This window comes from Ornithorhynchus anatinus, chromosome 1 (assembly GCF_004115215.2).
Source record: "Ornithorhynchus anatinus isolate Pmale09 chromosome 1, mOrnAna1.pri.v4, whole genome shotgun sequence".
Classification (NCBI taxonomy): domain Eukaryota; kingdom Metazoa; phylum Chordata; class Mammalia; order Monotremata; family Ornithorhynchidae; genus Ornithorhynchus; species Ornithorhynchus anatinus.
Window position 1 is genome coordinate 61,727,479 of NC_041728.1, and position 26,028 is coordinate 61,753,506.

At 39.9% G+C, this 26,028-nt stretch overlaps 1 protein-coding gene across 2 annotated transcripts in view; it reads left to right on the forward strand.

The window, feature by feature from the left end:
* Positions 1 to 26,028, forward strand: part of DYNC1H1 (dynein cytoplasmic 1 heavy chain 1) — a 70,446-nt gene that overhangs the window by 12,931 nt on the left and 31,487 nt on the right. For both annotated transcript variants that reach the window (XM_001512633.5, XM_007669382.4), the window contains exons 6-42: positions 4 to 275; positions 369 to 596; positions 1,419 to 2,495; positions 3,201 to 3,380; positions 3,959 to 4,108; positions 4,580 to 4,726; positions 5,787 to 5,927; positions 6,267 to 6,443; positions 6,564 to 6,674; positions 6,762 to 6,881; positions 7,444 to 7,683; positions 10,641 to 10,796; positions 10,987 to 11,100; positions 11,630 to 11,740; positions 11,821 to 12,030; positions 12,324 to 12,470; positions 12,678 to 12,844; positions 12,935 to 13,108; positions 14,516 to 14,681; positions 14,764 to 14,952; positions 15,045 to 15,239; positions 15,957 to 16,239; positions 16,538 to 16,638; positions 16,897 to 17,056; positions 18,468 to 18,711; positions 18,905 to 19,088; positions 19,389 to 19,601; positions 19,999 to 20,237; positions 20,655 to 20,811; positions 21,805 to 22,032; positions 22,236 to 22,466; positions 22,609 to 22,749; positions 23,338 to 23,571; positions 23,660 to 23,866; positions 23,952 to 24,073; positions 24,747 to 24,912; positions 25,187 to 25,350. In XM_001512633.5, the coding sequence (XP_001512683.1) occupies positions 4 to 275; positions 369 to 596; positions 1,419 to 2,495; positions 3,201 to 3,380; positions 3,959 to 4,108; positions 4,580 to 4,726; positions 5,787 to 5,927; positions 6,267 to 6,443; positions 6,564 to 6,674; positions 6,762 to 6,881; positions 7,444 to 7,683; positions 10,641 to 10,796; positions 10,987 to 11,100; positions 11,630 to 11,740; positions 11,821 to 12,030; positions 12,324 to 12,470; positions 12,678 to 12,844; positions 12,935 to 13,108; positions 14,516 to 14,681; positions 14,764 to 14,952; positions 15,045 to 15,239; positions 15,957 to 16,239; positions 16,538 to 16,638; positions 16,897 to 17,056; positions 18,468 to 18,711; positions 18,905 to 19,088; positions 19,389 to 19,601; positions 19,999 to 20,237; positions 20,655 to 20,811; positions 21,805 to 22,032; positions 22,236 to 22,466; positions 22,609 to 22,749; positions 23,338 to 23,571; positions 23,660 to 23,866; positions 23,952 to 24,073; positions 24,747 to 24,912; positions 25,187 to 25,350 (7,546 nt within the window). The remainder of the gene's footprint in view (positions 1 to 3; positions 276 to 368; positions 597 to 1,418; positions 2,496 to 3,200; positions 3,381 to 3,958; positions 4,109 to 4,579; positions 4,727 to 5,786; positions 5,928 to 6,266; positions 6,444 to 6,563; positions 6,675 to 6,761; positions 6,882 to 7,443; positions 7,684 to 10,640; positions 10,797 to 10,986; positions 11,101 to 11,629; positions 11,741 to 11,820; positions 12,031 to 12,323; positions 12,471 to 12,677; positions 12,845 to 12,934; positions 13,109 to 14,515; positions 14,682 to 14,763; positions 14,953 to 15,044; positions 15,240 to 15,956; positions 16,240 to 16,537; positions 16,639 to 16,896; positions 17,057 to 18,467; positions 18,712 to 18,904; positions 19,089 to 19,388; positions 19,602 to 19,998; positions 20,238 to 20,654; positions 20,812 to 21,804; positions 22,033 to 22,235; positions 22,467 to 22,608; positions 22,750 to 23,337; positions 23,572 to 23,659; positions 23,867 to 23,951; positions 24,074 to 24,746; positions 24,913 to 25,186; positions 25,351 to 26,028) is intronic.

The following is a 26,028-nucleotide window of genomic DNA, read 5'->3' on the forward strand; positions in this document are numbered from 1 at the left end:
TAGGTCTGAAACAAGCTTTGGAAACTGTCAATGACTACAATCCACTGATGAAAGACTTCCCTCTAAACGACTTGCTCTCTGCTACTGAGCTTGACAAAATAAGGCAGGCACTAGTTGCAATATTCACTCATCTGAGAAAAATCAGAAATACAAAATATCCTATTCAACGGGCACTACGCCTAGTGGAGGCAATTTCAAGAGACCTGAGCTCTCAACTACTGAAGGTGTTAGGAACCAGAAAACTGATGCATGTGGCTTATGAAGAATTTGAAAAGGTAGGTTTTTTATTTAAAAAAAGCAGTCATTTACAGGCCTGAAATCCAAAGAACTTTTAAAACCTCCCCCTCTCTTTAATTATTTTCTCCTAGGTAATGGTTGCGTGCTTTGAAGTCTTCCAAACTTGGGATGATGAGTATGAAAAGCTTCAGGTGTTGCTGAGAGATATTGTGAAAAGGAAAAGAGAAGAAAATCTGAAGATGGTATGGCGTATTAACCCTGCCCACAGAAAGCTTCAGTCTCGTCTTGACCAAATGAGAAAATTCAGGCGTCAGCATGAACAACTGAGAGCTGTTATTGTCAGAGTCTTAAGGCCACAGGTATGATTCTGAATCTAAAAATACAGTGAACCTCAATAGTAACGTTTTTATTTTCAAAGTGACACTCCTTAATCTTCAAGGATATTCAGGTGTTTTCCCTGTCTTATTGACATTTTATTGGATTTGAAATGCTTATGTAAAATTTGTAAAATATCCCTGCAATAGCACTTTTTTGTTGTTGTTGTTTTTCAATGATATTTAAATGCTGACTTTGTGCCAGTGACTATACTAATCAAGTTGAACATAGTCCATCTCCCACATGGGTCTCTCAGTATCAGTCCCCATTTTGCAGCTGAGGGAACTGAGGCAAACAACAGACAAGTGGTAAAGCTGGAATTAAAATTCATGTCCTTTTGAGTTCCAGGCCATGTTATATCCACTTGTGTTAATAATATTGGTAGCTCTCCTTGAACTACCTAGCAATAATATTTTTGAGTTTGTGTTTGTTATAGTGTTCTTATTGGCACACAATCTAACGAACTATTCAAATATACTAAAATTATGCCTATTATACTCCAGATCACATCTGGTTCAATTTGTCTAATAATTTTTAAAGCATTCCAGAAGTTTGTTAGACAAAATTTCAGTAGCTAAGTTAATTTTAAAGAACCAAGTGCTTTGAACTGTGTATGATATTTCTTAGTCCTCATGAAGCCCTAAGCAAAGTTGATTAATCAACTTTGGTATGTTGATGAAGTTTGCTGTACGTATTTGGAATATTTTTGGAACTGGAGTCTGTTTATAGAAAAATTGCAATATTTTTGTCTAACAAATTCAAAAGTTAGCTTTGGTAAATGGTTTTTCACATGTCTTTGGAAATAGGTCACTGCAGTTGCCCAGCAGAACCAGGGAGATGTGCCTGAACCCCAGGATATGAAAGTAGCCGAAGTCCTCTTTGATGCTGCTGATGCCAATGCCATTGAAGAAGTTAACCTTGCTTATGAAAATGTCAAGGAGGTTGATGGCCTAGACGTTTCCAAAGAGGGTACAGAAGCATGGGAGGCAGCAATGAAGAGATACGATGAAAGAATCGATAGGGTAGAAACAAGAATCACTGCTCGCCTCAGAGATCAACTTGGTACAGCGAAGAATGCTAATGAGATGTTCAGAATCTTCTCCAGATTCAATGCTCTCTTTGTCCGGCCTCACATTCGTGGTGCCATTCGTGAGTATCAAACACAGCTGATCCAGCGTGTAAAAGATGACATCGAGTCTCTCCATGACAAGTTTAAAGTTCAGTATCCGCAAAGTCAGGCTTGTAAAATGAGTCACGTTCGTGATCTGCCTCCTGTGTCTGGGTCCATCATCTGGGCCAAACAGATTGACCGTCAGCTGACTGCCTACATGAAACGTGTTGAAGATGTTCTTGGCAAAGGTTGGGAGAACCACGTTGAAGGTCAGAAGCTGAAGCAGGATGGAGACAGTTTCCGCATGAAGCTCAACACGCAAGAAATATTTGATGACTGGGCCAGGAAAGTACAGCAGCGCAACCTTGGGGTTTCTGGCCGGATTTTCACCATCGAAAGCACTCGTGTGAGAGGCCGAACTGGGAATGTCCTCAAATTAAAAGTGAATTTCCTCCCTGAAATAATAACGCTCTCAAAAGAAGTTCGCAACCTCAAATGGCTAGGCTTCCGTGTCCCCCTAGCAATTGTGAACAAGGCTCATCAGGCCAACCAGCTCTATCCGTTTGCCATCTCTCTGATTGAAAGTGTCCGCACATATGAACGGACTTGTGAAAAAGTGGAAGAGCGTAATACCATCTCACTCCTCGTAGCTGGTCTGAAAAAAGAAGTTCAAGCATTGATTGGAGAAGGAATTGCATTGGTGTGGGAGTCTTACAAACTTGACCCTTACGTCCAACGGTTAGCTGAGGCTGTCTTCAATTTCCAAGAAAAGGTTTGTTTCTCTAAGGATATTGGTAAGATTTCAGTCAATCAGTGGTATTAAGCACTTATTGTAGGCAGAGCACTGTACTAAGCGGTTGGGAGAGTACAATACAATAGAGTTGGCAGGCATGTACCTTAACCACAATGAGCATATAGGTTTGAGGGGGAGACAGGCATTAATACTGATTAATTTATAATGTATAATTTAAAGATACGCATGTAAGAATAGATGTCTCTACTTAAAGTTGTGTGAAGTATTAAGATTTACAAATACAGCATTTTGAAGACAGTAGTGTAATTTCTATCTATCCCAAGTATTCAGTTACTTTAATACATTCAACCACAACAATGCTCGACAGCCTGAGGTTTGCCTCTCACTGAAGACCAATATAATTGAGTTTACATTAGAGTCACACTACTTCAGGGTGCCAGAGGTGGGGTGGAGGGGGAGAATGATAAAGTAATTCTCTAAAATTCTTTGAAATTGGGTTTTTTGTGGTAGTTGAAAGTAGAAGAAACACCTGTGCTGAGGAGTAAAATTAAACATACTGGTCTCCAAAATTGTACTGCTTAGGTAATGAGAGATTTCTCCTCCCAATTCCCACACCAATGCAAAATAAAATATTTCAGCCACTGGTCACAAACCACGGGAAACAAGATTGAATGCAGAACATTAGAAATTTAATTTTAACTGGACAACGTCTGCTCCCAACAGGTTGATGATCTTCTGATTATTGAAGAAAAAATAGACCTTGAAGTTCGCTCTTTGGAAACATGCATGTATGATCACAAGACTTTCTCAGAAATCTTGAACAGAGTCCAAAAAGCTGTTGATGACTTAAATCTTCATTCATATTCCAACTTGCCCATTTGGGTGAACAAACTGGATATGGAGGTATGAGATGTATTTAAGTTTCCCTTTATATAGCAAATCTGTCTTTCCACCCAGTCTAAATAAAGTATTTTAGGATTTTTTGGTTGCTACAACTAACCTTTGATACTGCAAACATCTTGTTCATTACTCCATCAGCTAGCAGAAACTACCAGTTGTTACTAGTAGCCTACTGTCTTGGATTTTAGTGACAGAGTGTAAATCTTTTTTCAGTGCACTCTTGTCCTTTATGTAACTTGGACCTGAAGAGGATTGAAAACAAGTCCAGCTATATGCTGTATCTTTGCCAAGGAATAGTTATGATCATAATTATGGTAACAAAGGTTGAGCATTATATATATGAGATGAGAAAAAGGAGGGACAACTATGGGAATAAGAACAGATAATTTAATTTGGATTTGTGTCCACCTTTGTATACTTTTCCTAGTATTTAAGTACGATGATAGGCACACAGTTTGTGCTTTGTAAATATTATTACTACCAATTTCAATTTTAAAGGTACTACCCTTTAAAGGAGGAAAATACTGCCACCTCATGGAGAGAAACATTGTTATGAGTCCATTCTGTTTCTTTTTCCTTAGATTGAAAGAATATTAGGGGTTCGTCTGCAAGCTGGTCTGAGGGCTTGGACACAGGTACTTCTTGGTCAGGCAGATGATAAAGCAGAAGTTGACATGGATACAGATGCTCCACAAGTCAGTCACAAACCTGGTGGAGAGCCAAAGATCAAAGTAAGTACTTCTGGGGCCATCAGTCTTCTAACTGAAAAATTTTTCATAAACACTCTCGCCAGTTTGCCAAATATCCAATGCAGTCTTTGCTGAAAATAGGCCTTTGTGGAGACATAATGGGGTAATTGGGTTCCAGCTTGTTTTCTGTGCTTACTTCCTGCTCTTACCTGAATACTCTCATCTATTTCTGGTTTGGTGGTTAAGCGGCAGATAGGGGAGCATCATTAAATTCATGTTCTTAGTATAATACCTTGCATACCATACCACCTAGTAGATACTTTGGATTTTCAATTATTGGCGTGGTTGGGTTTATGGCATTAGGAGAATGCTGACTTCCTTGCATTCTGGCCTGGTTCTGAGGAACATTTCTTAAGATAGGCCTCCCAGATGTGAACAGAATATATATATATACTTATACATCTTCCTGAAGAAATTACCTAACTGGAAACTGTTTAATACCTCCAATTGCAGAATGTCATTCATGAACTAAGGATAACCAACCAGGTCATCTATTTGAATCCACCAATTGAAGAATGCAGATACAAACTTTATCAGGAAATGTTTTCATGGAAGATGGTGATATTGTCACTTCCTAGAATTCAGTCTCAGAGGTATCAGGTAAGCATTTCAAAATCACCATTTTTAAAGGAATTTATGGATTGCAGTTCTTTAAAGTTCAAAATTTGTGACTTTTTGTCTTGGAGTATTAAGATACCAAAGTATTGATTGTTCTTCTAGTTTGAACAAAGTGCTTTTTTCATAACCTAACAAGTGTTCACCATATTAATTTGGTAATCCTTAGAGTAGCTTAGAACTATCAGCAGTTACTTTTGGGGGTATTGGATTAGGTGAGCCCAGGTTGATGCAAGGGAGCTGTTGGTCTAGTCTGTTTTCTAACTCTGATTCCCACCCACTACCCTCTAACTCAGCTCACTTGTCTCCCTTTCAAAAAAAAAGCTGAAGACTAGGACCCCCTTTCCTTCCCTGTGTGCTTCAGTTTTTCCCGTGGGCTTTTTTTAAAGCTATTTCATCACTTTTGTTTCTTGGCTCCTGCACTGACTTACCTTACAGTCTCATGGACCTTCTCCTAGGTTTAGCAATAGATTTTTCTCCAGCCTACACTCTTCATTTGAGGGTGTGGAATCCTTTTCTATAGCAGTTCATTTCTCTGACACATGCCTGACAAAGCTGCTACATGTCCAAACAGTTGTGGGGAGGGGAGACCACCACTGTCCTCTGGGTTTCTTCCTACCCTCACTCCCAGTCTTCCTCCCCACCAATATTTGCCTTCAGCAGTTGTAGTATCACCTGAGTATACCAAGATCCAACAAAAAAAAATTTTGCTATCTATATTTGTAAAACACATAATACTTTTTCAGGCCAGATTGATTTTGCAAAAAACCTTGAGTCTTACAAAAAGTATGATGTAGGACTTTTTGATTTCCCCACTTCCCTTCCAAATTTTGCATTAAATATTTTGAAAATTTTTTTTTGAAAAAAGTAGGTAAGATTCAGCAAACTTTAAGGCGTTCAAATTAGATACTTATATTTTTGGAAAACTAACAGGAGGTAGGAGCACTTATAGTCTGCTTTTCTGACCTAAATCCCATTTTCCTGTTTTAAGTTGGATCTGCTAGTATTTGCTGTTACTAGTATTAATTTGAATCATTTTGGCTAGGTGGGGGTGCATTATGAATTGTCTGAAGAAGAAAAGTTTTACCGAAATGCTTTAACCCGGATGCCTGATGGCCCTTCAGCTCTTGAAGAGTCATATTCTGCGGTCATGGGGATTGTTTCTGAAGTAGAACAATATGTCAAGGTAAGAAACCTAACTTTGTCAAACACAAAACTGTCATTTAGAAGCATCAAAACTCCATAAAATGTACAGGTATATTTATGTGTTGTGATCCACAAACCATTTAAAGGTACTGCTTCACAGAGTTTGGGATACTTTAGCTGGTGTTTAGTTGTGATTTTCTTTGTTTTTGTAAAGTAGTGAATAAATTTCTCATCTGACAATTCCAGAGTCTGGATAAATGAAACATCTTCCAATTCTGGGTGCCTATGTTTTTGGAATGATTGTTTCCTCTTAAAACTTTTGGAAACTTGTGTACAAAAAATGTTGATGGTGTCTTATTATACTGTTCTTGATCTATAGGTGTGGCTTCAGTATCAGTGTTTATGGGATATGCAAGCTGAAAACATTTATAATCGCCTTGGAGAAGATCTAAATAAATGGCAAGCCCTTTTGGTGCAGATAAGGAAAGCCAGAGGAACTTTTGACAATGCAGAAACCAAGAAAGAGTTTGGACCAGTAGTCATAGACTATGGCAAGGTAAACTCCAACAGGTCATTGACACTTAATTGAATAGTTATTAAGGTTGAGTTGTTGAAAAACTTTAAACTCAAGTATATGAGAAGCCTTGACATAATACTTTGTTTCACTGTATTCCAGGTCCAATCTAAAGTCAACTTGAAATATGATTCTTGGCATAAAGAGGTTCTCAGCAAATTTGGACAGATGCTGGGGCAGAACATGACAGAATTCCATTCTCAAATATCCAAGGTGAGAAGATGCAAATCTTCTGATATGCTTTTTCGTTCCTCTTAAAACATTAAATACTTGCTCCTAAAATCTAATCTTTTTTTACAGTCTCGGCAAGAATTAGAACAGCATTCTGTTGATACAGCTAGCACATCCGATGCAGTGACATTTATCACATATGTACAGTCTTTGAAACGCAAGATCAAGCAGTTTGAGAAACAAGTTGAAGTAAGTACATTTTTAGCTGTATTTGAAATAAGTTTCTGTAACGGTGGGGCAACTTGGTATTTTTTCTCATTTTTGAATCAACGTGAAATAGTGTGGCTACTTTTACTTTAATGAACATTTAAAACTAGTTAATTTATATTTTGGCTAGATGAGTCACAATGTGAATCATGGCTATCCTTGTGCTGCTTGGCAGCTTTTATTTTCTTGACACTCAAGTGGTCAAACTTCCAACATACATCTTGTTTCAGGATGACCAGATGTCATCCTGCTGAAGGCAGAGGTCTTCAGGAAATCTCATCGTGAGATTGTGGGCTCGTAGGATGCTCTCAGTAATATTTCCCTACTGAACGTAGAGTACAGTATTAAGTTCTTGGTAGAGTACAGTTGACATTAAAGACATCGCTGCCCTCAAGGAGCTTGCTATCTAATGAATGATAAATTTTCTAAGTTCAGTCGAACAGCGGGTCACATTTTAGATCCCTGATAAATATTTTTAGTCTTTTAAGTTGTCCACTTAGCAAGAAATGTCATGTCTATTTTTTGTTTGTTTTTTTTCTTAAAGCTCTACCGCAATGGCCAGCGCCTGCTTGAAAAGCAGAGGTTCCAGTTTCCTCCGTCTTGGTTATATATTGATAATATTGAAGGTGAATGGGGAGCTTTCAATGATATCATGCGCCGTAAGGATTCTGCTATTCAACAGCAAGTAGCCAACCTGCAAATGAAGATTGTCCAAGAGGACCGAGCGGTGGAAAGCCGCACTACAGACCTCCTGACTGACTGGGAGAAAACCAAGCCTGTAACCGTAAGTCTACTGTTTTGTATGTCAGCAGGAATGTTTCTCCTTAAATAATCTGCTATGCTAATGCTTATGTCAGCTGACTGGCACAAGTAGAAAGCTGTAGTATTTGAACTAACCAGGGCTGAGACTGTGGTATATAATTGTTTGAGCTACCTGAGGGATGCTTGCCTGATATATCTGAGTGTCCAATTTGTTTATGGAATTTTTCAATTTTATTTCAGTGTTTGACACAGTGTTTGGTAAGCGCTTAACAAATGCCATAATTATTATTCAATTTGGGAACAAACGTTTGGATAATTAACTGTTTATTTTAAATTCATTCTAGCCTTTTGGTGAATAATATAACTCTTTTTAAGCCTCAGAAAGACAAAGGACATGTGCATATTTTAAGGAGTGGTTATAACAATTCATAATGGCCATAACATTTTGACCTCAATTACCAAAAGGCAGAAGATCAAATCTTATAAGGGTGCCCTAAACCTTCCTTTTTATTTTGCAAAACCTTTCTCTTTGTAGCCAAAAACACTACATATGAGCAATTTCAGTATTTCCTTTGAACCTCACCTATTGTGAAACCTGGAGAAAATAACAAGATAGAGGACCTGGATTAACGTAGACTGAATTTAAACTAATTCACCAGAAGGTGTAGGGGAAATACAGAATGAGAATGGGAAAGAAGTCATTGCCTTGATCTGACTTTCTAATTTGGAGATTCAGTTGTTTTTCTTAGTGACTTCACTTCAGAGTCAATCAGTAGTATTTATTGAATGCTTACTATGTGCTGAGCCCTCTACTAAGTGCTTGGAAAAGTACAGAACACTAGAGTTGGCAGACACATTTCCTGCCTTCGGAGAGCTTATAGTCTAGAGGGGGAGACTGACATTAATATAAGTAATTTATAATAAGTGATGTGGGATTGAGGTGAATATCAAACACCCAAAGGTCACAGAGCCAAATGCACAGATGATGCAGGAGGAGGAGGAGAAAGGAAAGAGAGGGTTCAATCAGGCAGGGCCTCTTGGAGGAGATGCATTAACAATGCTTTGAAGGTGGGGAGAGTGGTAGTATGGCGGATTTGGAGGGAGAGGGAGTTCCATGCTAGGAGGAAGATGTGGGAAAAGGATTGGCGATGAGATACACAAGATCAGGATACAGCGTAAACTGGAGCTAGAGAAGTGAAGTATGTGGTCGGGGTTGTATTATGAGATCAGTGAAGTAAGGTAAGATGGGGCAAGCTGAGTGCCTTAAAGCCGATGGTAAGGAGTTTGATGTGGAGGTGATTGGGTAGCCACTGGATGTTCTTCAATAGAAAAATGATCTGTGCAGCAGAGTAAAGAATGGACTGGAAAGGGGAGAGAGAGAGAAGGCAAGGGAGGTCCGCGAGAAGGCAGAGCCAGTAGTCAAGGCACATAGGATAAGTGCTTGGATCAGCATGGTAGCAGTTTGGGTGAAGAGGGAAAGGTGGATTATAGCAATGTTGTAAAGGTAGAAAGCACATAATTTGGTGACATGTATATGGGTGGAATGAGGGATGAGTTGAGAATAAGGCCAAAATTACGGGTTTGTGAGACAGGGAGAACGATGCTGCTGTCTGCAATGATGGGAAAGTCAAAGAGAGGACAGGATTTGGCTGAGAAAAGGAGTTCTGTTTTGGACGTCTGTTTTGAGATGTCAATGGGACATCCAGGTAGAGATGTCTGAAGGCAGGAGGAAATGTGACAAAGAGGAGAGAGGAATTAGGGGTTAAGGGATAAGTAAGTAAGCATGCTTTCCTTCTTTCATTTAATTGTATTTATTGAGTACTTACTGTGTGCAGAGCACTGTACTGAGTGCTTGGGAGAGTGCAGTACAACAATAAACACACATTCCTGTCCCACAACAAGCTTAAAGTCTAGAGAGGGTTGAGCAACTGTTCCTTTTCAACAGCTTCTTCCCCACTGTTTGAAAGTAGTGGGGAAGAAGCTATTGGGAAGTGAATAGTTGAAGATGGCAGTCGAATGGTGGAAGGGTAAGTGTTTTTAAAAAGTTGCAAAAGGGATGGGATCTGAAGCCCAGGTGGAGGGGATAGATTAGAGAGATCTCTTCTTGAGGGTCAAAAAGGGTGGAGGAAGAGGTGGGGATTGGAGAAGAGTAGGGGAGATTTTAAGGTCATCCCACCTGATGGTTTCAATTTGCTTGCATATATATTCTCTGGGCCCTTAAGTGTTTGCTTGCTAGGAACAAATATTCAATTATCTTCTCTCTCTGGGGCAGTAGATAGTTCATTACCTTTCCCTCTTTCCGCATTCTGTCCTGTCTTTTCCAGGTTCATGTGTCTCCTTCTCCTCTGTCACTACAATGTTTAATCATCTCAGGATTTGGATCTTTTTGGGTGTGCAGAAAAGTTAATAATTGTGGGATTTAAGTGCTTGCCATTTGTCAGATTGTATTAAGCACTAGGGCAGATAGAGTATATGCAAATCAGACAGAGTCCTTCAAAGTCCCTGCCCCACATGGGGCTCACAGTCTAAGAAGAAGGGAGAATCCTCATTTTAAAGATGAGAGCGGAAGCACCAAGAAGTAAAGTCCAGGCAAGTGGAGGAACTGGGCTTAGAATGCAGATCCTCTGACTCCCAGGCCTGTGCTCTTTCCAGTAGGCATGCTGCTGCTTGAAACAAACCTGGATTGGTGGAAGTCAGAAATGACAATTCTTGCTTAATCTTAGAGAGCCCTTCCAGAAAACTTAAAATGTAAACTTAAAAACTTAAAATCAGTTAAATGTAATTTTAAAGCCTCCATCCAAAGTGAGATAAGGATGGAAGCTTTAAGATTACATTTAATTGATTCCTGGATCAGAACAGTAGTTTGGTGGTGGTTTTTTTTTTTTGCTGAAATGTGAGGGCTGACCTCAGACTTCTAAAAAAATTATAGGGCATTTAAGCAATCTCATGTTTTGTCTTCTTTGTTCACTCTCATTTTAGGGCAACCTACGTCCGGAGGAGGCTCTTCAGGCACTTACCATTTATGAAGGGAAGTTTGGACGGCTAAAGGATGATCGCGAGAAATGTGCGAAGGCCAAGGAAGCACTAGAATTGACAGATACAGGACTGCTCAGTGGCAGTGAAGAACGTGTGCAGGTATGTATCGATCCATCAGTATTAGAGCCAACTAGAGCCTCCACAGGCCTGTATTAACACTTGGGAGCGTGCACTCAAAGTAAAAGATGTGATCGTTTTCCTCATGAATTTTACACAATATGAATTGGCATTGAACTTGTGTTATCTACCTCATAGGTATTTATTTCTGTTTAATTCTTCAAACTTGTAGGTGGCTTTGGAAGAATTGCAGGATCTCAAAGGTGTTTGGTCTGAGCTTTCTAAAGTTTGGGAGCAGATTGATCAAATGAAGGAACAGCCGTGGGTTTCAGTACAGCCTCGTAAGGTATATATAGGTTCTTCAGGGTTTTGGTCAGCAAATGATAGTGTTTTTCATAAGTGAAATTTACATGTAAATTATATTTGGCTTTTCTTATTAGAATAAATAGTGAAGCATTGTGATCTAGTGGATAGAACATGGGTTTGGGGGTCAGAAGGATCTTGACTCTTACACTTGTCTGCTGTGTGACCTTGAGATAGTCAGTTAACTTTTCTGTGCCTCAGTTACCTCATATGTAAAATGGGAATTAAAACTGTGAGCCCCATGTGGAACATGGACTGTGTCCAACCTGATAACCTTGTATCTATCCCATTGCTTACAACAATGCCTGGGTCATAGTAAGCGCTTTACAAATACCATGAAAAAAACAAAAAAAACCCCACCCTGAAGTCAAAAATTAAAACTTCTCTATGTTGTTGGGAAGGGTAGATTTGGGTGCTTCCTACCCCACAGCAAAAGTGAGTCAAAACTCTTGTCCAGTGTAGGGGGGTATGGTTTTGATCAGCTAAATATCATTTTATATTTTTCTGGATAGCTTCGACAAAATTTGGATGCACTTCTGAACCAGCTGAAAAACTTTCCTGCACGTTTGCGGCAATATGCTTCTTATGAATTTGTTCAGAGGCTTCTGAAAGGCTATATGAAGGTAAACTACTGGTGTATGTGTACCAAAAATGAACGTTTGAAACTATTATAGCTACTTACTCCCCTTTATACCTTTTGTAGATAAACATGTTGGTGATTGAGCTGAAGTCTGAAGCACTTAAAGATCGCCATTGGAAGCAGTTGATGAAAAGGCTTCATGTTAACTGGGTCGTATCTGAGCTAACGCTGGGACAAATCTGGGATGTTGATTTGCAGAAAAATGAAGCAATTGTCAAAGATGTGCTACTTGTAGCACAGGGAGAAATGGCTTTGGAAGAATTTTTGAAACAGGTAAGTAATAAAACTAGATGGTTTGGAATTTTATTTTATTTTTTGTAGATTTTGCCCTCTATAAAATATTGCCAGAGAGGTTTGAGTACACCTAACTGGATGAAATAGATCAGGAGAAATGTTTAGAAAATACAATTTCCATATTTCCAGAAGAAAATTTTTATAAATAATTCCTTTATTGAAACTTGAGCTCTTTAAAAATTGGTCACAAGTAAGCTTTGAGAGTCCCCCAGTTTAGCATTGTGATTCCTGTAGATATTCAAATATCAATCTAATCTTTTGTTTTAATTTAGATAAGGGAAGTGTGGAACACTTATGAATTAGATTTAGTCAACTATCAGAACAAATGTCGCCTGATTCGTGGATGGGATGATCTCTTCAACAAGGTCAAAGAGCACATCAACAGTGTTTCTGCTATGAAGTTATCACCATATTACAAGGTATCTGTAAAAGAATTTTGTGTTGACTTTGTCAATTCAAATGTTTAAGAATAATGTATACCCAGTCAGGCCCTTTAATCTGTAATGCCTTTATCGTAGGATAACCTAATGGCTGTCTGGACTATCAAATGTGTATGCTAACTGATCATTTTCTGAAGGTTAATAGGTAATTAAAACTTTCTTAACCCCACTCCCCACCACTGCTAGGTATTTGAAGAAGATGCATTGAGCTGGGAAGACAAATTGAATCGTATCATGGCTCTCTTTGATGTATGGATTGATGTCCAGAGACGGTGGGTCTACCTAGAGGGGATCTTTACTGGAAGTGCTGATATCAAGCATCTTCTGCCAGTGGAAACTCAAAGATTCCAAAGGTGTGCTTCTGATAATGAGATTCTTCATTTCTGATAGATATTGTATTTCTCTGTAATTTAAAGCTAAACTCTTTATTATTTGGCTTGCAGCATCAGTACAGAGTTTTTGGCTCTGATGAAAAAAGTATCCAAATCTCCTCTTGTGATGGATGTTCTTAACATCCAGGGTGTACAAAGGTCTCTGGAGAGATTGGCAGACTTGCTTGGAAAGATCCAAAAGGCACTAGGAGAATACCTGGAAAGAGAGAGATCATCCTTCCCCAGGTAGGATATTTGAATTTTTTTTTTTTTTGGACAAAGTATTACTTAAATCCCCTCTTCTGATTATAATCTCACACCATCCCCTGAGGCATTTCATTGCCAATAAGTGCATCAGATCTCTTTCAGATGATCATTTAATTGAATAATGTTGTTCCTTAAATCCTATATGCCATCAATACGTCGTTCCTTAAATCCTTAAATATATATCCATAATGTTGTTCCTTAAATCCTGTGTAAGTAGGGGCTCAGAACATGATTAATGATCTTCCTTTAAAAGCCATCTAAGCTTGTCTAGCTATCACCTTAAAAGGGGGTAAAAGGGGGGTCACTGATCTCAGAGGTACATATGGGAAGACATAGTTTGGGGAGGAGCAGAATATGAAAGAAGCTTATCACTGGTCTGGTATTGGAAGTGATTTTTCTTCATTTTGTATAATTAATGCTAATCTGGGAATGTTTGTGCCATCAGAATTGGGTTATAGATACCATAAATTCTAAATAAACTATAACTGTGTGGCAGCTTTATAGTTCTATAGGATTCAGTGGAAGTGGGAGGGGAGAGAATGAACTTCATTTGCACATTAAGCAGACACTTTTTTTGAAATTTTTAGTAGGTTAGTGTCAGTGTAGTATGTTTATTAAGATCGTGTAGGCACCTCAGCAGGAATTGACAAGCCCCCCCTACCACTGCTTTGGGTTATATGTAACTTCTAGTGTGTGCTGAGGTCTGGCTCTCTCCTGAAAAGGCAGGTTTTCAATGAAGAGCAGGGGGCCCAAAAACAATAGTCCTAGAAGAGAAAACCCTGTGGACAGTGGCAGATAAGATCTTAAAAATCACCTCCTCCAAGAGGCCTTCCCAGACTGAGCTCCTCTTCCCCCTCTACTCCCTCTGCCATCCCCCCTTTACCTCTCCGCAGCTAAAGCCTCATTTTCCCCTTTTCCCTCTGCTCCTCCACCTCTCCCTTCCCATCCCCTATTTATTTTGTTAATGAATTGTACATCGCCTTGATTCTATTTAGTTGCCATTGTTTTTACGAGATGTTCTTCCCCTTGACGCTGTTTAGTGCCATTGTTCTTGTCTGTCCGTCTCCCCCGATTAGACTGTAAGCCCGTCAAACGGCAGGGACTGTCTCTATCTGTTGCCGACTTGTTCATCCCAAGCGCTTAGTACAGTGCTCTGCACATAGTAAGCGCTCAATAAATACTATTGAATGAATGAATGAATGAAATTCAGAAAGTGCAAGAAAAGCAAAAGCCACCTGTAGTTTCCACTCTGGAGAGCCCTTAGTCCTTTTGCCTCTCTCCTTCCCATTCCCCACAATTGTATATCTTCCTCGGATCCATTTTAGATTGCTTTTGCCCACATTTAAGTGGGAAAACTAAAGATGAATTCTTTGCCATTAATGTCAGGTTCTACTTCGTTGGTGATGAAGATTTGCTTGAGATCATCGGAAACAGCAAGAACGTAGCTAAACTGCAGAAGCATTTCAAGAAGATGTTCGCTGGAGTTTCTAGCATCATCCTAAATGAGGATAACTCTGTTGTTTTGGGCATCTCATCACGCGAAGGAGAAGAGGTAGTTGGGATTGCCTTTTACATTTCACAAATATGGACAGTACCACTGCTGCAGATCTTAAGTCACATTTTCATTTTTTCAGGTGATGTTTAAGAGTCCAGTGTCAATCACAGAGCATCCTAAAATCAATGAGTGGCTCACGCTAGTGGAGAAGGAAATGCGGGTCACCCTAGCCAAACTACTTGCCGAGTCGGTTACAGAAGTGGAGATCTTTGGGAAAGCAACTTCAATAGATCCAACTACCTATATCACTTGGATCGACAAATACCAGGTATCTTTAAAACTAGAAGCACTTCAGATTGGAGGGGTGATGTGCCTAATGATCGATTTGTTTTAATCATTGTAAATATGTTTTTCTTTCAGGCACAGCTTGTTGTTTTGTCAGCCCAGATAGCATGGTCTGAAAATGTAGAGGCTGCTCTGAGTGCTGTTGGAGGTGGAGGTGACTCTGCTTCTCTGCAGTCTGTGCTGACTAATGTTGAAGTTACTCTGAATGTGTTGGCAGACTCTGTGCTGATGGAACAGCCCCCACTCCGCCGGAGGAAGTTGGAACACCTGGTGAGTGTGTGCCTTGTAACACATGCCCCACCCAAGCCCCTGACAAATACATGAAAGTGTACTAGAATAAATTCAGTGAGGAAACCTAGAAAATGCTTAAGATGATTGAATAGTTTGGAAATGGGTTGGAAAAGCCTGCCGTAGCTAACCATAGTACAAGAGGAAGATTGAATCGTGTGGGCTAGTTACTTGAAGGGACTTTGGGAAGAAAATGAAAGCAGCGTAGCCTTGTGGAAAGAACACGGACCTGGGAGACAGAAGACCTGGGTTCTAATTCTGGCTCTGCCACTTGTCTGCTGTGTGACCTTGGGCAAGTTACTTCCCTGTGCCTCAGTTACCTCATTTGTAAAATGGGGATTAAGACTGTGAACCTCATGTGGGAGATGGACTGTGTCCAATCTTATATCTACCCCAGCACTTACACAGTGCCTAGCTTATAATAAGCACTCAAATACCTTTTCTTAATTAAAAAAAAAATTGGTAACTCCATTTCCCTACCTCCCACCCAAGCAAATGGCTGCATGTGTGGTCCTCAAAGATGCATATGAGCTACAGAGGATGCCACATTCCTCCGTGAGCCAGGGTGAGAGTTTAGAAGATGGCGCCTCTGGGCACTCATTTACTCACGGTCTTAAGTGCCTCAGTTGTGTTCAATGGCGTCATTTCACAGGAAGCCTAACGCTGAGTTAACTTTTGTCTTTTTTTTTTTTTTAATAGATTACAGAGTTAGTGCACCAAAGAGATGTTACAAGATCATTGATCAAAAGCAAGATTGACAACTCTAAATCCTTCGAGTGGCTCAGCCAGATGCGATTCTACTTTGATCCCAAGCAAACTGATGTTCTGCAGCAGCTGTCTATTCAAATGGCAAATGCCAAATTTAATTATGGCTTTGAGTACCTTGGAGTTCAGGATAAACTAGTACAGACACCTCTTACTGACCGTTGCTACCTGACAATGACGCAAGCCTTAGAGGCGAGACTTGGGGGTTCTCCATTTGGTAAGTTGACGTGTACATAGTGGGGAAAAGAGGGTAGCTTGTAAGATATTCTTACTTGGTGAATTGAAACAAACTGGAAAAATGGCAACTAGACTTTCACATCATCAGATTGCATTCCTCAGAGACATTACCTAGAGTAGATGATTTTTAAGCCCTAAATTCACGTTATTGAAACTTCCCAATAATACTGTATTAACTTTAAAACTAAATTAATATCAAGTCCTTTAATGTGAACAAAAATGTGCCAGTTTGATACTGGGTGTTGGAAATCTGAAAGTATTTCTTTTTAAAAACATAGGGCCAGCTGGAACTGGTAAAACAGAATCAGTCAAGGCTCTTGGGCACCAGCTTGGACGATTTGTTTTGGTTTTCAACTGCGATGAAACATTCGACTTTCAGGTACAGTAAGGTTTTCGTTTGAAGTTCGGTCATTCAGAATGTCAGTTTTAGCATGTCAAATTATGGAAATATTTTGTTGACTCCAAAGAGATTTCTATAGTTAACATAATAGAGAAAACCTTTTGAGACCTGCAAATAGAAGAGCTAGCAGTTTTTTATTGGGCAGAGAACAGAGTAGGGAGTTTACCACTACTACTTCTGTTCTCCTCAAGAAACACTGACACTGTTTACAAACTGACTTTTTTTTCCTTTTTTTAGGCAATGGGACGTATCTTTGTGGGACTTTGTCAAGTAGGTGCATGGGGCTGCTTTGATGAGTTCAACAGACTGGAGGAGCGTATGTTGTCTGCAGTGTCTCAGCAAGTTCAGTGCATCCAAGAAGCCCTGCGAGAACATTCCAATCCAAACTACGAGAGGAGTAAAACACCTTTTTCTTTTCTAAAGCCATATTAATGTAGCTTTATTAGTCTCTTTCCTCCCATCATGAATTAAATCAGAGTAAAAGGTGTGGGAAAAAATCAGTAGGCCAGTAAACTGCAATTGAGGAAGTTTTAAGCTGCCAGAAAATTTAACAGAGCATGAAGGATTGGGGGCAGAGGTATCTACTGAAAATTTGGGGGAGGAGTGTTTAATTTCAAGTATAAACTACTAGAACAAGGTTGTGCCGTTATTTTGAGCATTTGGAGTGCTGCACGTAATGTCTTCCTGATCATCAGTAGAAGAGTGGGGATTAAATTGCCAAAGTGTAATAACTTCCTCAAGTTAGTATAGGGCTCTGCACAGTGTAAGCACTCTAAATACCATTGATTGGTTGATCATATCTAGTGCCAAGCTAGCTGTGGGGTGTATTTAGTAACTCCTGCTATGCAGCAGTCTCTAAGACCAATGGTGCATAAGAGTTACTGACCATACAGCTGGCTTAGTAGCAGGAAGAAGCCATTGTAGGTGGCATTGACTGCATTTTAGTTCTGGCCTACATATCTGCCTATTTGGTTACCAGCTTAACACTCTACTGTGTAGTCTATCAAGGTAAGACCTAGTGCCATGGTCTTTTTGGTAATGAATGAATTTAAATATCGCCATCTAAAGTTACCCTGAATACTTCTTTTCTCCCATACCACTAGTGGGGATTTGCCCTATATTTTTTAGAACTCTTTAAAATAGTATTTTTCCATTTCGGAAGTTAGAAAATAGCATTTTTTCTCTCAACTTCAAGTCTTTTTTTTACCAAAATATGAAAATATAAGCCAATAGTGCCTCAAACTGGAGTAGCAGTAATTGCAGGCTTTTGTACTTGTTACTGGCGGGTAATCAAAGCTGAAGTTCTTATTCTTTTGAACTTAGATTTTAACTGTGGCACCAATTCTAGTCTGATGCAGACAAATATTAAGTACTAGAGTATCAAAAACAACATAGGCACAGCAAAATGAGATGTTTTGCCCAAATGCAGATGGTGGGAATTAAGTTCTGCTTATTTTATAATTTAAATGTGCAGTTGAATTCTTATGTGGAAAGAAGATGAGGAGAGTAGGTACTGTTAATGTCATTACCAAGCCAAAAGAGTAGGAATGAAAGTTTAAGGAAGTGAGGCTAATTGACTAGCAAAATCAATAGGAGGCATGATTGGCAATCATTAGCTGAATTGAAAAGCCATAGGGTTTAGGGTTTCTCCCCTGCGATAGCACTGGTCGGAATCCAACTGTGTCTTTGCCCTAGATTTTCCTATTCCAGTTTTGAGGAGGGTGGTAGTTAGCATCCCTGCTTCTTAATAATTTATATGAAGTGTCTGAATACTATTTTCTAGAAGCTCAGTTTTTGCTATTTTTCAGCTTCTGCACCTATCACTTGTGAGCTGCTCAACAAACAGGTCAAAGTGAGCCCGGATATGGCCATCTTCATTACCATGAATCCTGGCTATGCAGGAAGATCGAATCTTCCAGACAACTTGAAGAAGCTGTTTCGAAGTTTGGCAATGACGAAGCCAGATCGCCAGTTGATTGCCCAAGTCATGTTGTATTCTCAGGGCTTTCGCACGGCTGAAGTACTTGCCAACAAGATTGTGCCATTTTTTAAGTGAGTAATTGTCATGTAATAAGTACTGTGAACTTATTTTACTTATTTACTGTGAAAACTATGTTTTCAAAAATTCCACCTTTTGATTTCATATGAAGTGTCAGATATTTTATCCAGCAAGAACCAGATATATAATGCTATTTTGCATTTAGATTTTAGGTAACTGAAAAAATAATTTTCTGCCATTTTGCAGGCTGTGTGATGAACAATTATCTTCTCAAAGCCATTATGACTTTGGCCTGAGAGCTCTGAAGAGTGTCTTGGTGAGTGCAGGAAATGTGAAGAGGGAGAGAATTCAGAAGATAAAGCGAGAGAAAGAAGAACGGGGTGAAGTGGTTGATGAAGGAGAAATTGCTGAAAATCTACCAGAGCAAGAGGTTCGTACAGAATGGGTTATCTCTTATAGTATTCAAAGGTATTGTCAGATATCAATACACCATTTGGTTAGTTCTTAGTCCCAATTTGTTTTTTTGTATATGTATGTGTATGATGATCACAGAACCTTGTCTTTTCTTCTTTGTTTAAGCCTCTTGTTTTGATACTGACTAGGTGAAATATGCAGGAATAAATTGACTGTTCTCTGATCTGTACCATCAAAGTAAATTGGAATGGTGAACTAAAAAATGAGTGATCAAGGTACAGTGATAGCTACCCTTTTTTTCCGCTCCCCCGAACAGATCCTAATCCAGAGTGTTTGTGAGACCATGGTACCGAAACTCGTCGCAGAAGACATTCCACTGTTGTTCAGTCTTTTGTCTGATGTATTCCCTGGAGTTCAGTATCATCGTGGTGAAATGACTGCTCTGCGAGAGGAACTTAAGAAAGTGTGCCAGGAAATGTACCTAACCTATGGTGATGGAGAAGAAGTTGGTGGGATGTGGGTTGAGAAGGTAATTGGAAAATCTTCACTATTAGTGCCTCACTAGATCACTCGACTAACATACATGAAATCAGTCCATCAGTGGTACTTATTGAGTGCTTACTGTGTGCAGAGCACTGTACTCAGCGCTTGGGGGAGTTCAGTACAACAGTTGGTAGACATATCCCCTGCCTACGAAGTGTTTACAGTCTCAAGAGATGTGGCACTGTGTACTAGGTTTTTTTTGTTTTTGGGGGGAGGCTATTTCCCATCCCATTCTTCAGGCTTAGTCCTAGGAAAGCTTTGTTTCTTGCCCAAATTGGACTTCACTGTTTCAAAATAGAAAATACTCAGCACATTGAAATTGGGTGCAACTTCTTAGGCTAAGATTTTTGTACTAAAAAGTATATTGGGTTCGTTTGATGTAGGTTCTTCAGCTCTATCAGATCACCCAAATCAATCATGGCTTGATGATGGTGGGGCCTTCAGGAAGTGGAAAGAGTATGGCTTGGCGAGTTCTTCTAAAAGCTCTGGAGAGATTGGAAGGCGTGGAAGGGGTTGCTCACATTATTGATCCAAAGGCAATCAGCAAAGATCACCTGTATGGTACCCTGGATCCAAATACTAGAGAATGGACAGATGGCTTGTTCACACATGTCCTGAGAAAGTAAGTATTGTTGTCATAACTTATCGATTACATATCTAGTGGAATTCTAGAGTATGGTTCTCCAATAGCCGGACCAAGCCAACCAGGAGGGCCACATGAGAGGTAGATAGCTTGGCTTATTGAAAAGTCCACCTCTGACTTTTGACCTTGGGGAAGCAATCTTCATGCCTGAGTTTCCTCATCTAAAAATGGGGATGACATCTGCCTTCCTTGCTTATCGGAGATGGAGCCCTCTGTGGGACAGAGACTGTCTACCCACCTCAATGCTTAACACAGTGTTTGACAGAAAGAAAGTGCACAATAAGCCTTAGTTAGTTAATTATAGTATGTGCCACAGAAAGGATTCAGGAAATGACTAAAGCAAGGTTTAAAAAGAAAACAAACTAACATCACCTTTATACCTTTGTAATAACTTAGGATCATAGACAATGTTAGAGGTGAATTGCAGAAGCGGCAGTGGATCATCTTTGATGGAGATGTAGATCCTGAATGGGTTGAAAACTTAAACTCTGTCCTGGATGACAATAAACTTCTGACTCTGCCAAATGGAGAACGTCTCAGCCTTCCACCAAATGTAAATAGTTTCCTTTCACTTTTATCTCCAATATTATTTCCTATAGGTAGCTGAAACTTGTCAACAAAAAGTACTTAATATCAATTTGTAGATAACTGCCTTTTATCCCTGTCAATCCGTTCATTAAGGAATGAGTTGATATCGTAAACATTCTGATCATTTATTGCCTTCCTGTGGATCATTAGTGTTTTTTGAAGATAATAGTAATTGATGCTTAATATGATCTTTAGTTGGAGATGTCACTACTGATGAAGACTGGTAACAGATTCAAACAAAACAGATAAATTAAACATCTGCAAAAGTTTCAGATGCTAAACTAGTTTCAGAAACAGATCCCTTACTTGCCGCATGCATCTAAATTGAATGCCATATCAGTCAACCAGTAATGTGGGAGCTCCACCAGGTAGAGAGTGCCAGCTCCTAGAAAAGGTCTAGAACTAGTTTTTGTGGTTCCCAGAAAAACTAATAAGCATTTGTGCGGGTCTCGAAGATGCAAGGAGAGGTGCCTCTCAGTTCTTCAGAGCTGCCTCTCAATTCTGCCTAGTCAGAGCCAGGATTTGATTTTTCACATCATTACCTCAGACAATTGAGAGGAATATCACAAGTGCCTCTCTCAAAAATAAAGTATCTCCATGAAGTTTTGGAAGCTTCAGAAACTTTCTCTGGGCTCCTTTCACGTGTTCTAAGCTGGTTACCGGATTCTGGAGAGCATCCATGTACAGCCCAACAAGAGCAGCTCTGATAAAGAAAGGTTTCAGATGTTATCATCCTTACTCCCTGCAAACTTGTGTGAAATGGGCCCAGAGTATTTGGAGGAAGGTGAAAAGTGAAATTATTTTCAAGCCTGCCTTAAAGCCCCTAGCTTTTTGTTTTGTTTTTAGTAGACGTTTCCTCTTCAGATAAAGTGCTATAACTGCGGTTTAAAGACTTTCAAAAAAACCAAACCTACAGTTCGTTACACCTGTTGAATTTATATCTTTTTTCTATTTACAGGTGCGAATTATGTTTGAAGTGCAAGATTTGAAATATGCAACTCTGGCTACAGTTTCAAGATGTGGGATGGTCTGGTTTAGCGAAGATGTTCTGAGTACTGACATGATATTCAATAATTTCCTGGCCAGACTGCGAAGTATTCCCTTGGATGAGGGTGAAGATGAAGCACAGCGAAGACGGAAAGGCAAAGAAGATGAAGGGGAAGAAGCTGCTTCCCCAATGTTACAGGTATGACTTTTAGCATCTTATGAAAGCTAGGTAGTCAGAGACTTGGGGTTGAAAAATGCACAGGACTATTTCTAAAGCAGTAGTGGCAGAAGGTAATTACATATTGTAAAATTCAGGCATCATCTAAAATTTTTTCTGCTAGAGATCTTTCAGGCAGTTGATGTCCATGGTGAAAGAATAATTATCTCTCCATTCTCTCACAGATCCAGAGGGATGCAGCGACAATTATGCAGCCATACTTCACTTCCAATGGACTGGTCACTAAAGCTCTCGAGCACGCCTTCAAGTTGGAGCACATCATGGATCTCACTCGTTTGCGCTGTCTTGGATCGCTCTTCTCCATGCTGCATCAGGCTTGCCGCAACGTAGCCCAGTACAATTCTAATCATCCAGACTTTCCTATGCAGATCGATCAACTAGAACGTTACATCCAGGTAAAAAAAAGTCTCAAGCCATTCTGAAACTCATAAGCAAAGTGGCTTCTAGATATAGCTGTAAAAGATAAACTGTCACTGAGTGACTTTTTTTCCTTTGAGAAACGTTATGTGTGTGAATTTTTCATTCCTCTTCCATCAGCGGTACCTAGTTTATGCAATACTGTGGTCATTGTCGGGAGATAGCCGCCTGAAAATGAGAGCTGAGCTGGGTGAATACATCAGGAGAATTACTACTGTGCCACTACCAACTGCACCCAATATACCCATAATTGATTATGAGGTTTGTAAAATCTTCTCCATTTTAAAATACTTTGTTCAAGGCTGAGGTAGCTTTCTGATGTTATATGGAAAATTAGTCAAAATCAGCCTAAAACTGGAAGTTAAACATTAACTCAGTTCCTCTGTTGAAGTGGCGTAGTAGCTACACTTTTACTATAGAATAAACTTAGGAAAGCAGTATAGCCTAGTGGAGAGAGCGTGGACCTGGATTCTAATTTTGGCTCCACCACTTTTTCAATCCATCAGTCAGATTTATTGAATGCTTACTATGTGCAGAGCACTGTACTAAATGCTTGGACGAGTACAGTATTACAGAGTTGGTAGTCACATTCCCTATCCACAATGAGCTTACAGTCTAGAGCCACTTATCTGCTATGTGACCTTGGGCAAGTCACTTAACTTCTCTGTGCCTATGATTGAATGAATGGACGAACAAATACCAGGCTCTTAAATGCTAAATCAGGTAGCTCTGTTTCTTTACTTGTGTAAACTGCATTTTAGTCAGATTTTGTCATTAAAAGAACCATAGAGAAATGGAAGTGTCATTAGTTATTCTGGTTGAGAACTAACTTCAGATTCTGTTTTATAGGTTTCTATTAGTGGAGAATGGGCACCATGGCAGTCCAAGGTTCCTCAGATTGAAGTAGAGACCCACAAAGTTGCTGCTCCCGATGTTGTTGTGCCAACATTAGATACAGTCCGGCATGAAGCCCTCTTGTATACCTGGTTAGCAGAACACAAGCCTTTGGTCCTGTGTGGCCCACCAGGTTCTGGAAAGACTATGACTCTCTTTAGTGCTCTCAGAGCCCTACCTGATATGGAGGTAAAGCTTATAGGCCACTACCAAGTTAAATATTGGAAGCGCAGTGGTATTCAGACATTTACTTCCTCTTTGGCTTTCCCTCCTCTAGGTTGTTGGGCTTAATTTTTCAAGTGCTACAACTCCAGAGCTACTCCTAAAAACATTCGATCACTATTGTGAGTACAGGCGAACTCCAAATGGAGTAGTGTTGGCTCCTGTTCAGCTTGGAAAGTGGCTTGTGCTGTTCTGTGATGAAATTAACTTGCCAGATATGGATAAGTACGGCACACAGAGAGTCATATCCTTTATCAGACAGGTTTGTTGGTTTCTCAAAATTAGAGGCACAAAAAATTGAGACTCACAATTTTATTCCCTCCTAATATTCTGCTTTCCTCTTTCAGATGGTAGAACATGGGGGCTTCTACCGCACGTCAGATCAGACGTGGGTGAAACTAGAGAGAATTCAGTTTGTTGGAGCTTGCAATCCTCCTACTGATCCTGGTCGAAAACCCCTTTCTCACAGGTAATGCGTTTATAAACTAGGCTCCTTTTTCTGTGAAGTGCTTCATGTTCCTCATTAAACTTCCTTTAATCAGTAGATAATAAATGCCTGTGTGTGCAGAGAGAACTGTACTAAATGCTTGGGAAAGTACAGTAGACCTAGGGGACAAGGTCCCTGTCCTCAAGGAGTTTGCAGTCTAATGAGGCTGATGAGAAGATGTGCTAAAATGATACATAAAACGTGTCCTGAAGTGCAGTGAGAGAGAGAGTGCAAAAGTACATCTTTCCAATTAGCACATTAGCAACCTGGGAAGAAGAAAATATGGTAAAAGTCTTTTTTGGAGGAGTTAGAATTTCAGACACATTCCCTGCCGACAACAAGCTTACAAACTAGAGAGGGAGACAGACATTAAATGACAGATATGTACATAAGTGCTGAGGGGCTGGGGCGGGGGGGGTATGAATAAAGGGAGCAAGTCAGGGTGACGCAAAGGGGAGTATGAAAAGGGGGTTAGTCTTGGAAGTCTTCTTGGAGGAGGTATGCCTTCAATAAGGCTTTGAAAGTTGGAGAGTAATTGTCAGATGTGAGGAGGGAGGGCGTTCCAGGCCAGAGTGGGGAGAGGTTTTAAATTGATCTCCTTTCTGATTCTTAGAGGAAAACCTTTCATCACTTTTTTCCCCCCACCCACCCACAGATTTTTGCGTCACGTACCAGTAGTATATGTGGATTATCCCGGTCCTGCCTCCCTGACTCAGATATATGGCACATTCAATCGTGCAATGTTGAGGCTAATTCCATCACTTCGCACATATGCAGAACCTCTTACTGCTGCTATGGTAGAGTTCTACACAATGTCTCAGGTACATTTAGTTTTAAATTTGTCACTTTGATACCTATTTCCTAACCAGCTAGTAGGCAACTTTGAGAAGTATATTGTCTTAATCCAGTGTATTTTGGGGAAGAGGATAGTTTGGGGTTTTTGGCTTTTTGTTCTTTTGAGATTTGGTAGTAGCAACTAGTTTCATTTGTGCTATTAAGACCTGTGCCACATACTCAAGGAAAATTACCTATTTTTTTAATCTTACTGAGCTATTTTTATCCAGTTACAACGGTTTAATGCTTATTCCTTTTCAGGAGAGATTCACCCAAGACACCCAGCCTCATTATATCTATTCTCCACGAGAAATGACCAGATGGGTGCGGGGTATCTTTGAAGCATTAAGACCTTTAGAGACATTACCAGTTGAAGGGCTTATAAGGATCTGGGCTCATGAAGCCCTCCGCCTCTTCCAGGACAGGTAAATAAATAAGAGTCTGTTGCTGGGATTAAGACCCACTGAAGTAATATGTGAAGATCTAGTTGATTGAATTTAGTAGAATATTATTTAGTCAAAAAGTGAATATTCCAGCAAGGGACATCAACTTTTTCCTGACCCAATTTCCAGAACACTCTCCTGAGCAGTTTGCTCTGTGATTTTCTAGTGTGCTCCAAGTTCACCTTGTGCTTCTCCTCCTCCTCTGCTTCCCACCCTGCAACTCAGAGTCTCTCAAGGGTCAGTTATGGTTCCTCTTCTAGTCTCCATCTAAAGCCACGCCCTTGGAGAATTCATTCGCTCTCATACAACTACCATTCCTATGTGGAAGATTCCCAGATCTACCTCTCCAGCCCCAACCCCTCTCCTCTGTAGTTTTGCATTTTCCTCCTGCCTTCAGTGACATGGTTGAAGCTGGAGAGGTGGATGTCCTGCCATCACCTCAAATGAAACATGTCCAAAATAGAACTCCTCGTTGCCTCCCAAACCCTGTCCTCCCCGAGATTTCCCCATCACCAAAGGCAGCATCACCATCCTCCCTCTCCAAAGCCTGTAACCACGGCATTATTTTCAACTCATCTCTGTCAATTGACCTTCATATTCAGTCTGTCATTAGGAAAGGGGTGGTTTATAATAAAATTCTAAATAATGTCATCAAAGAGT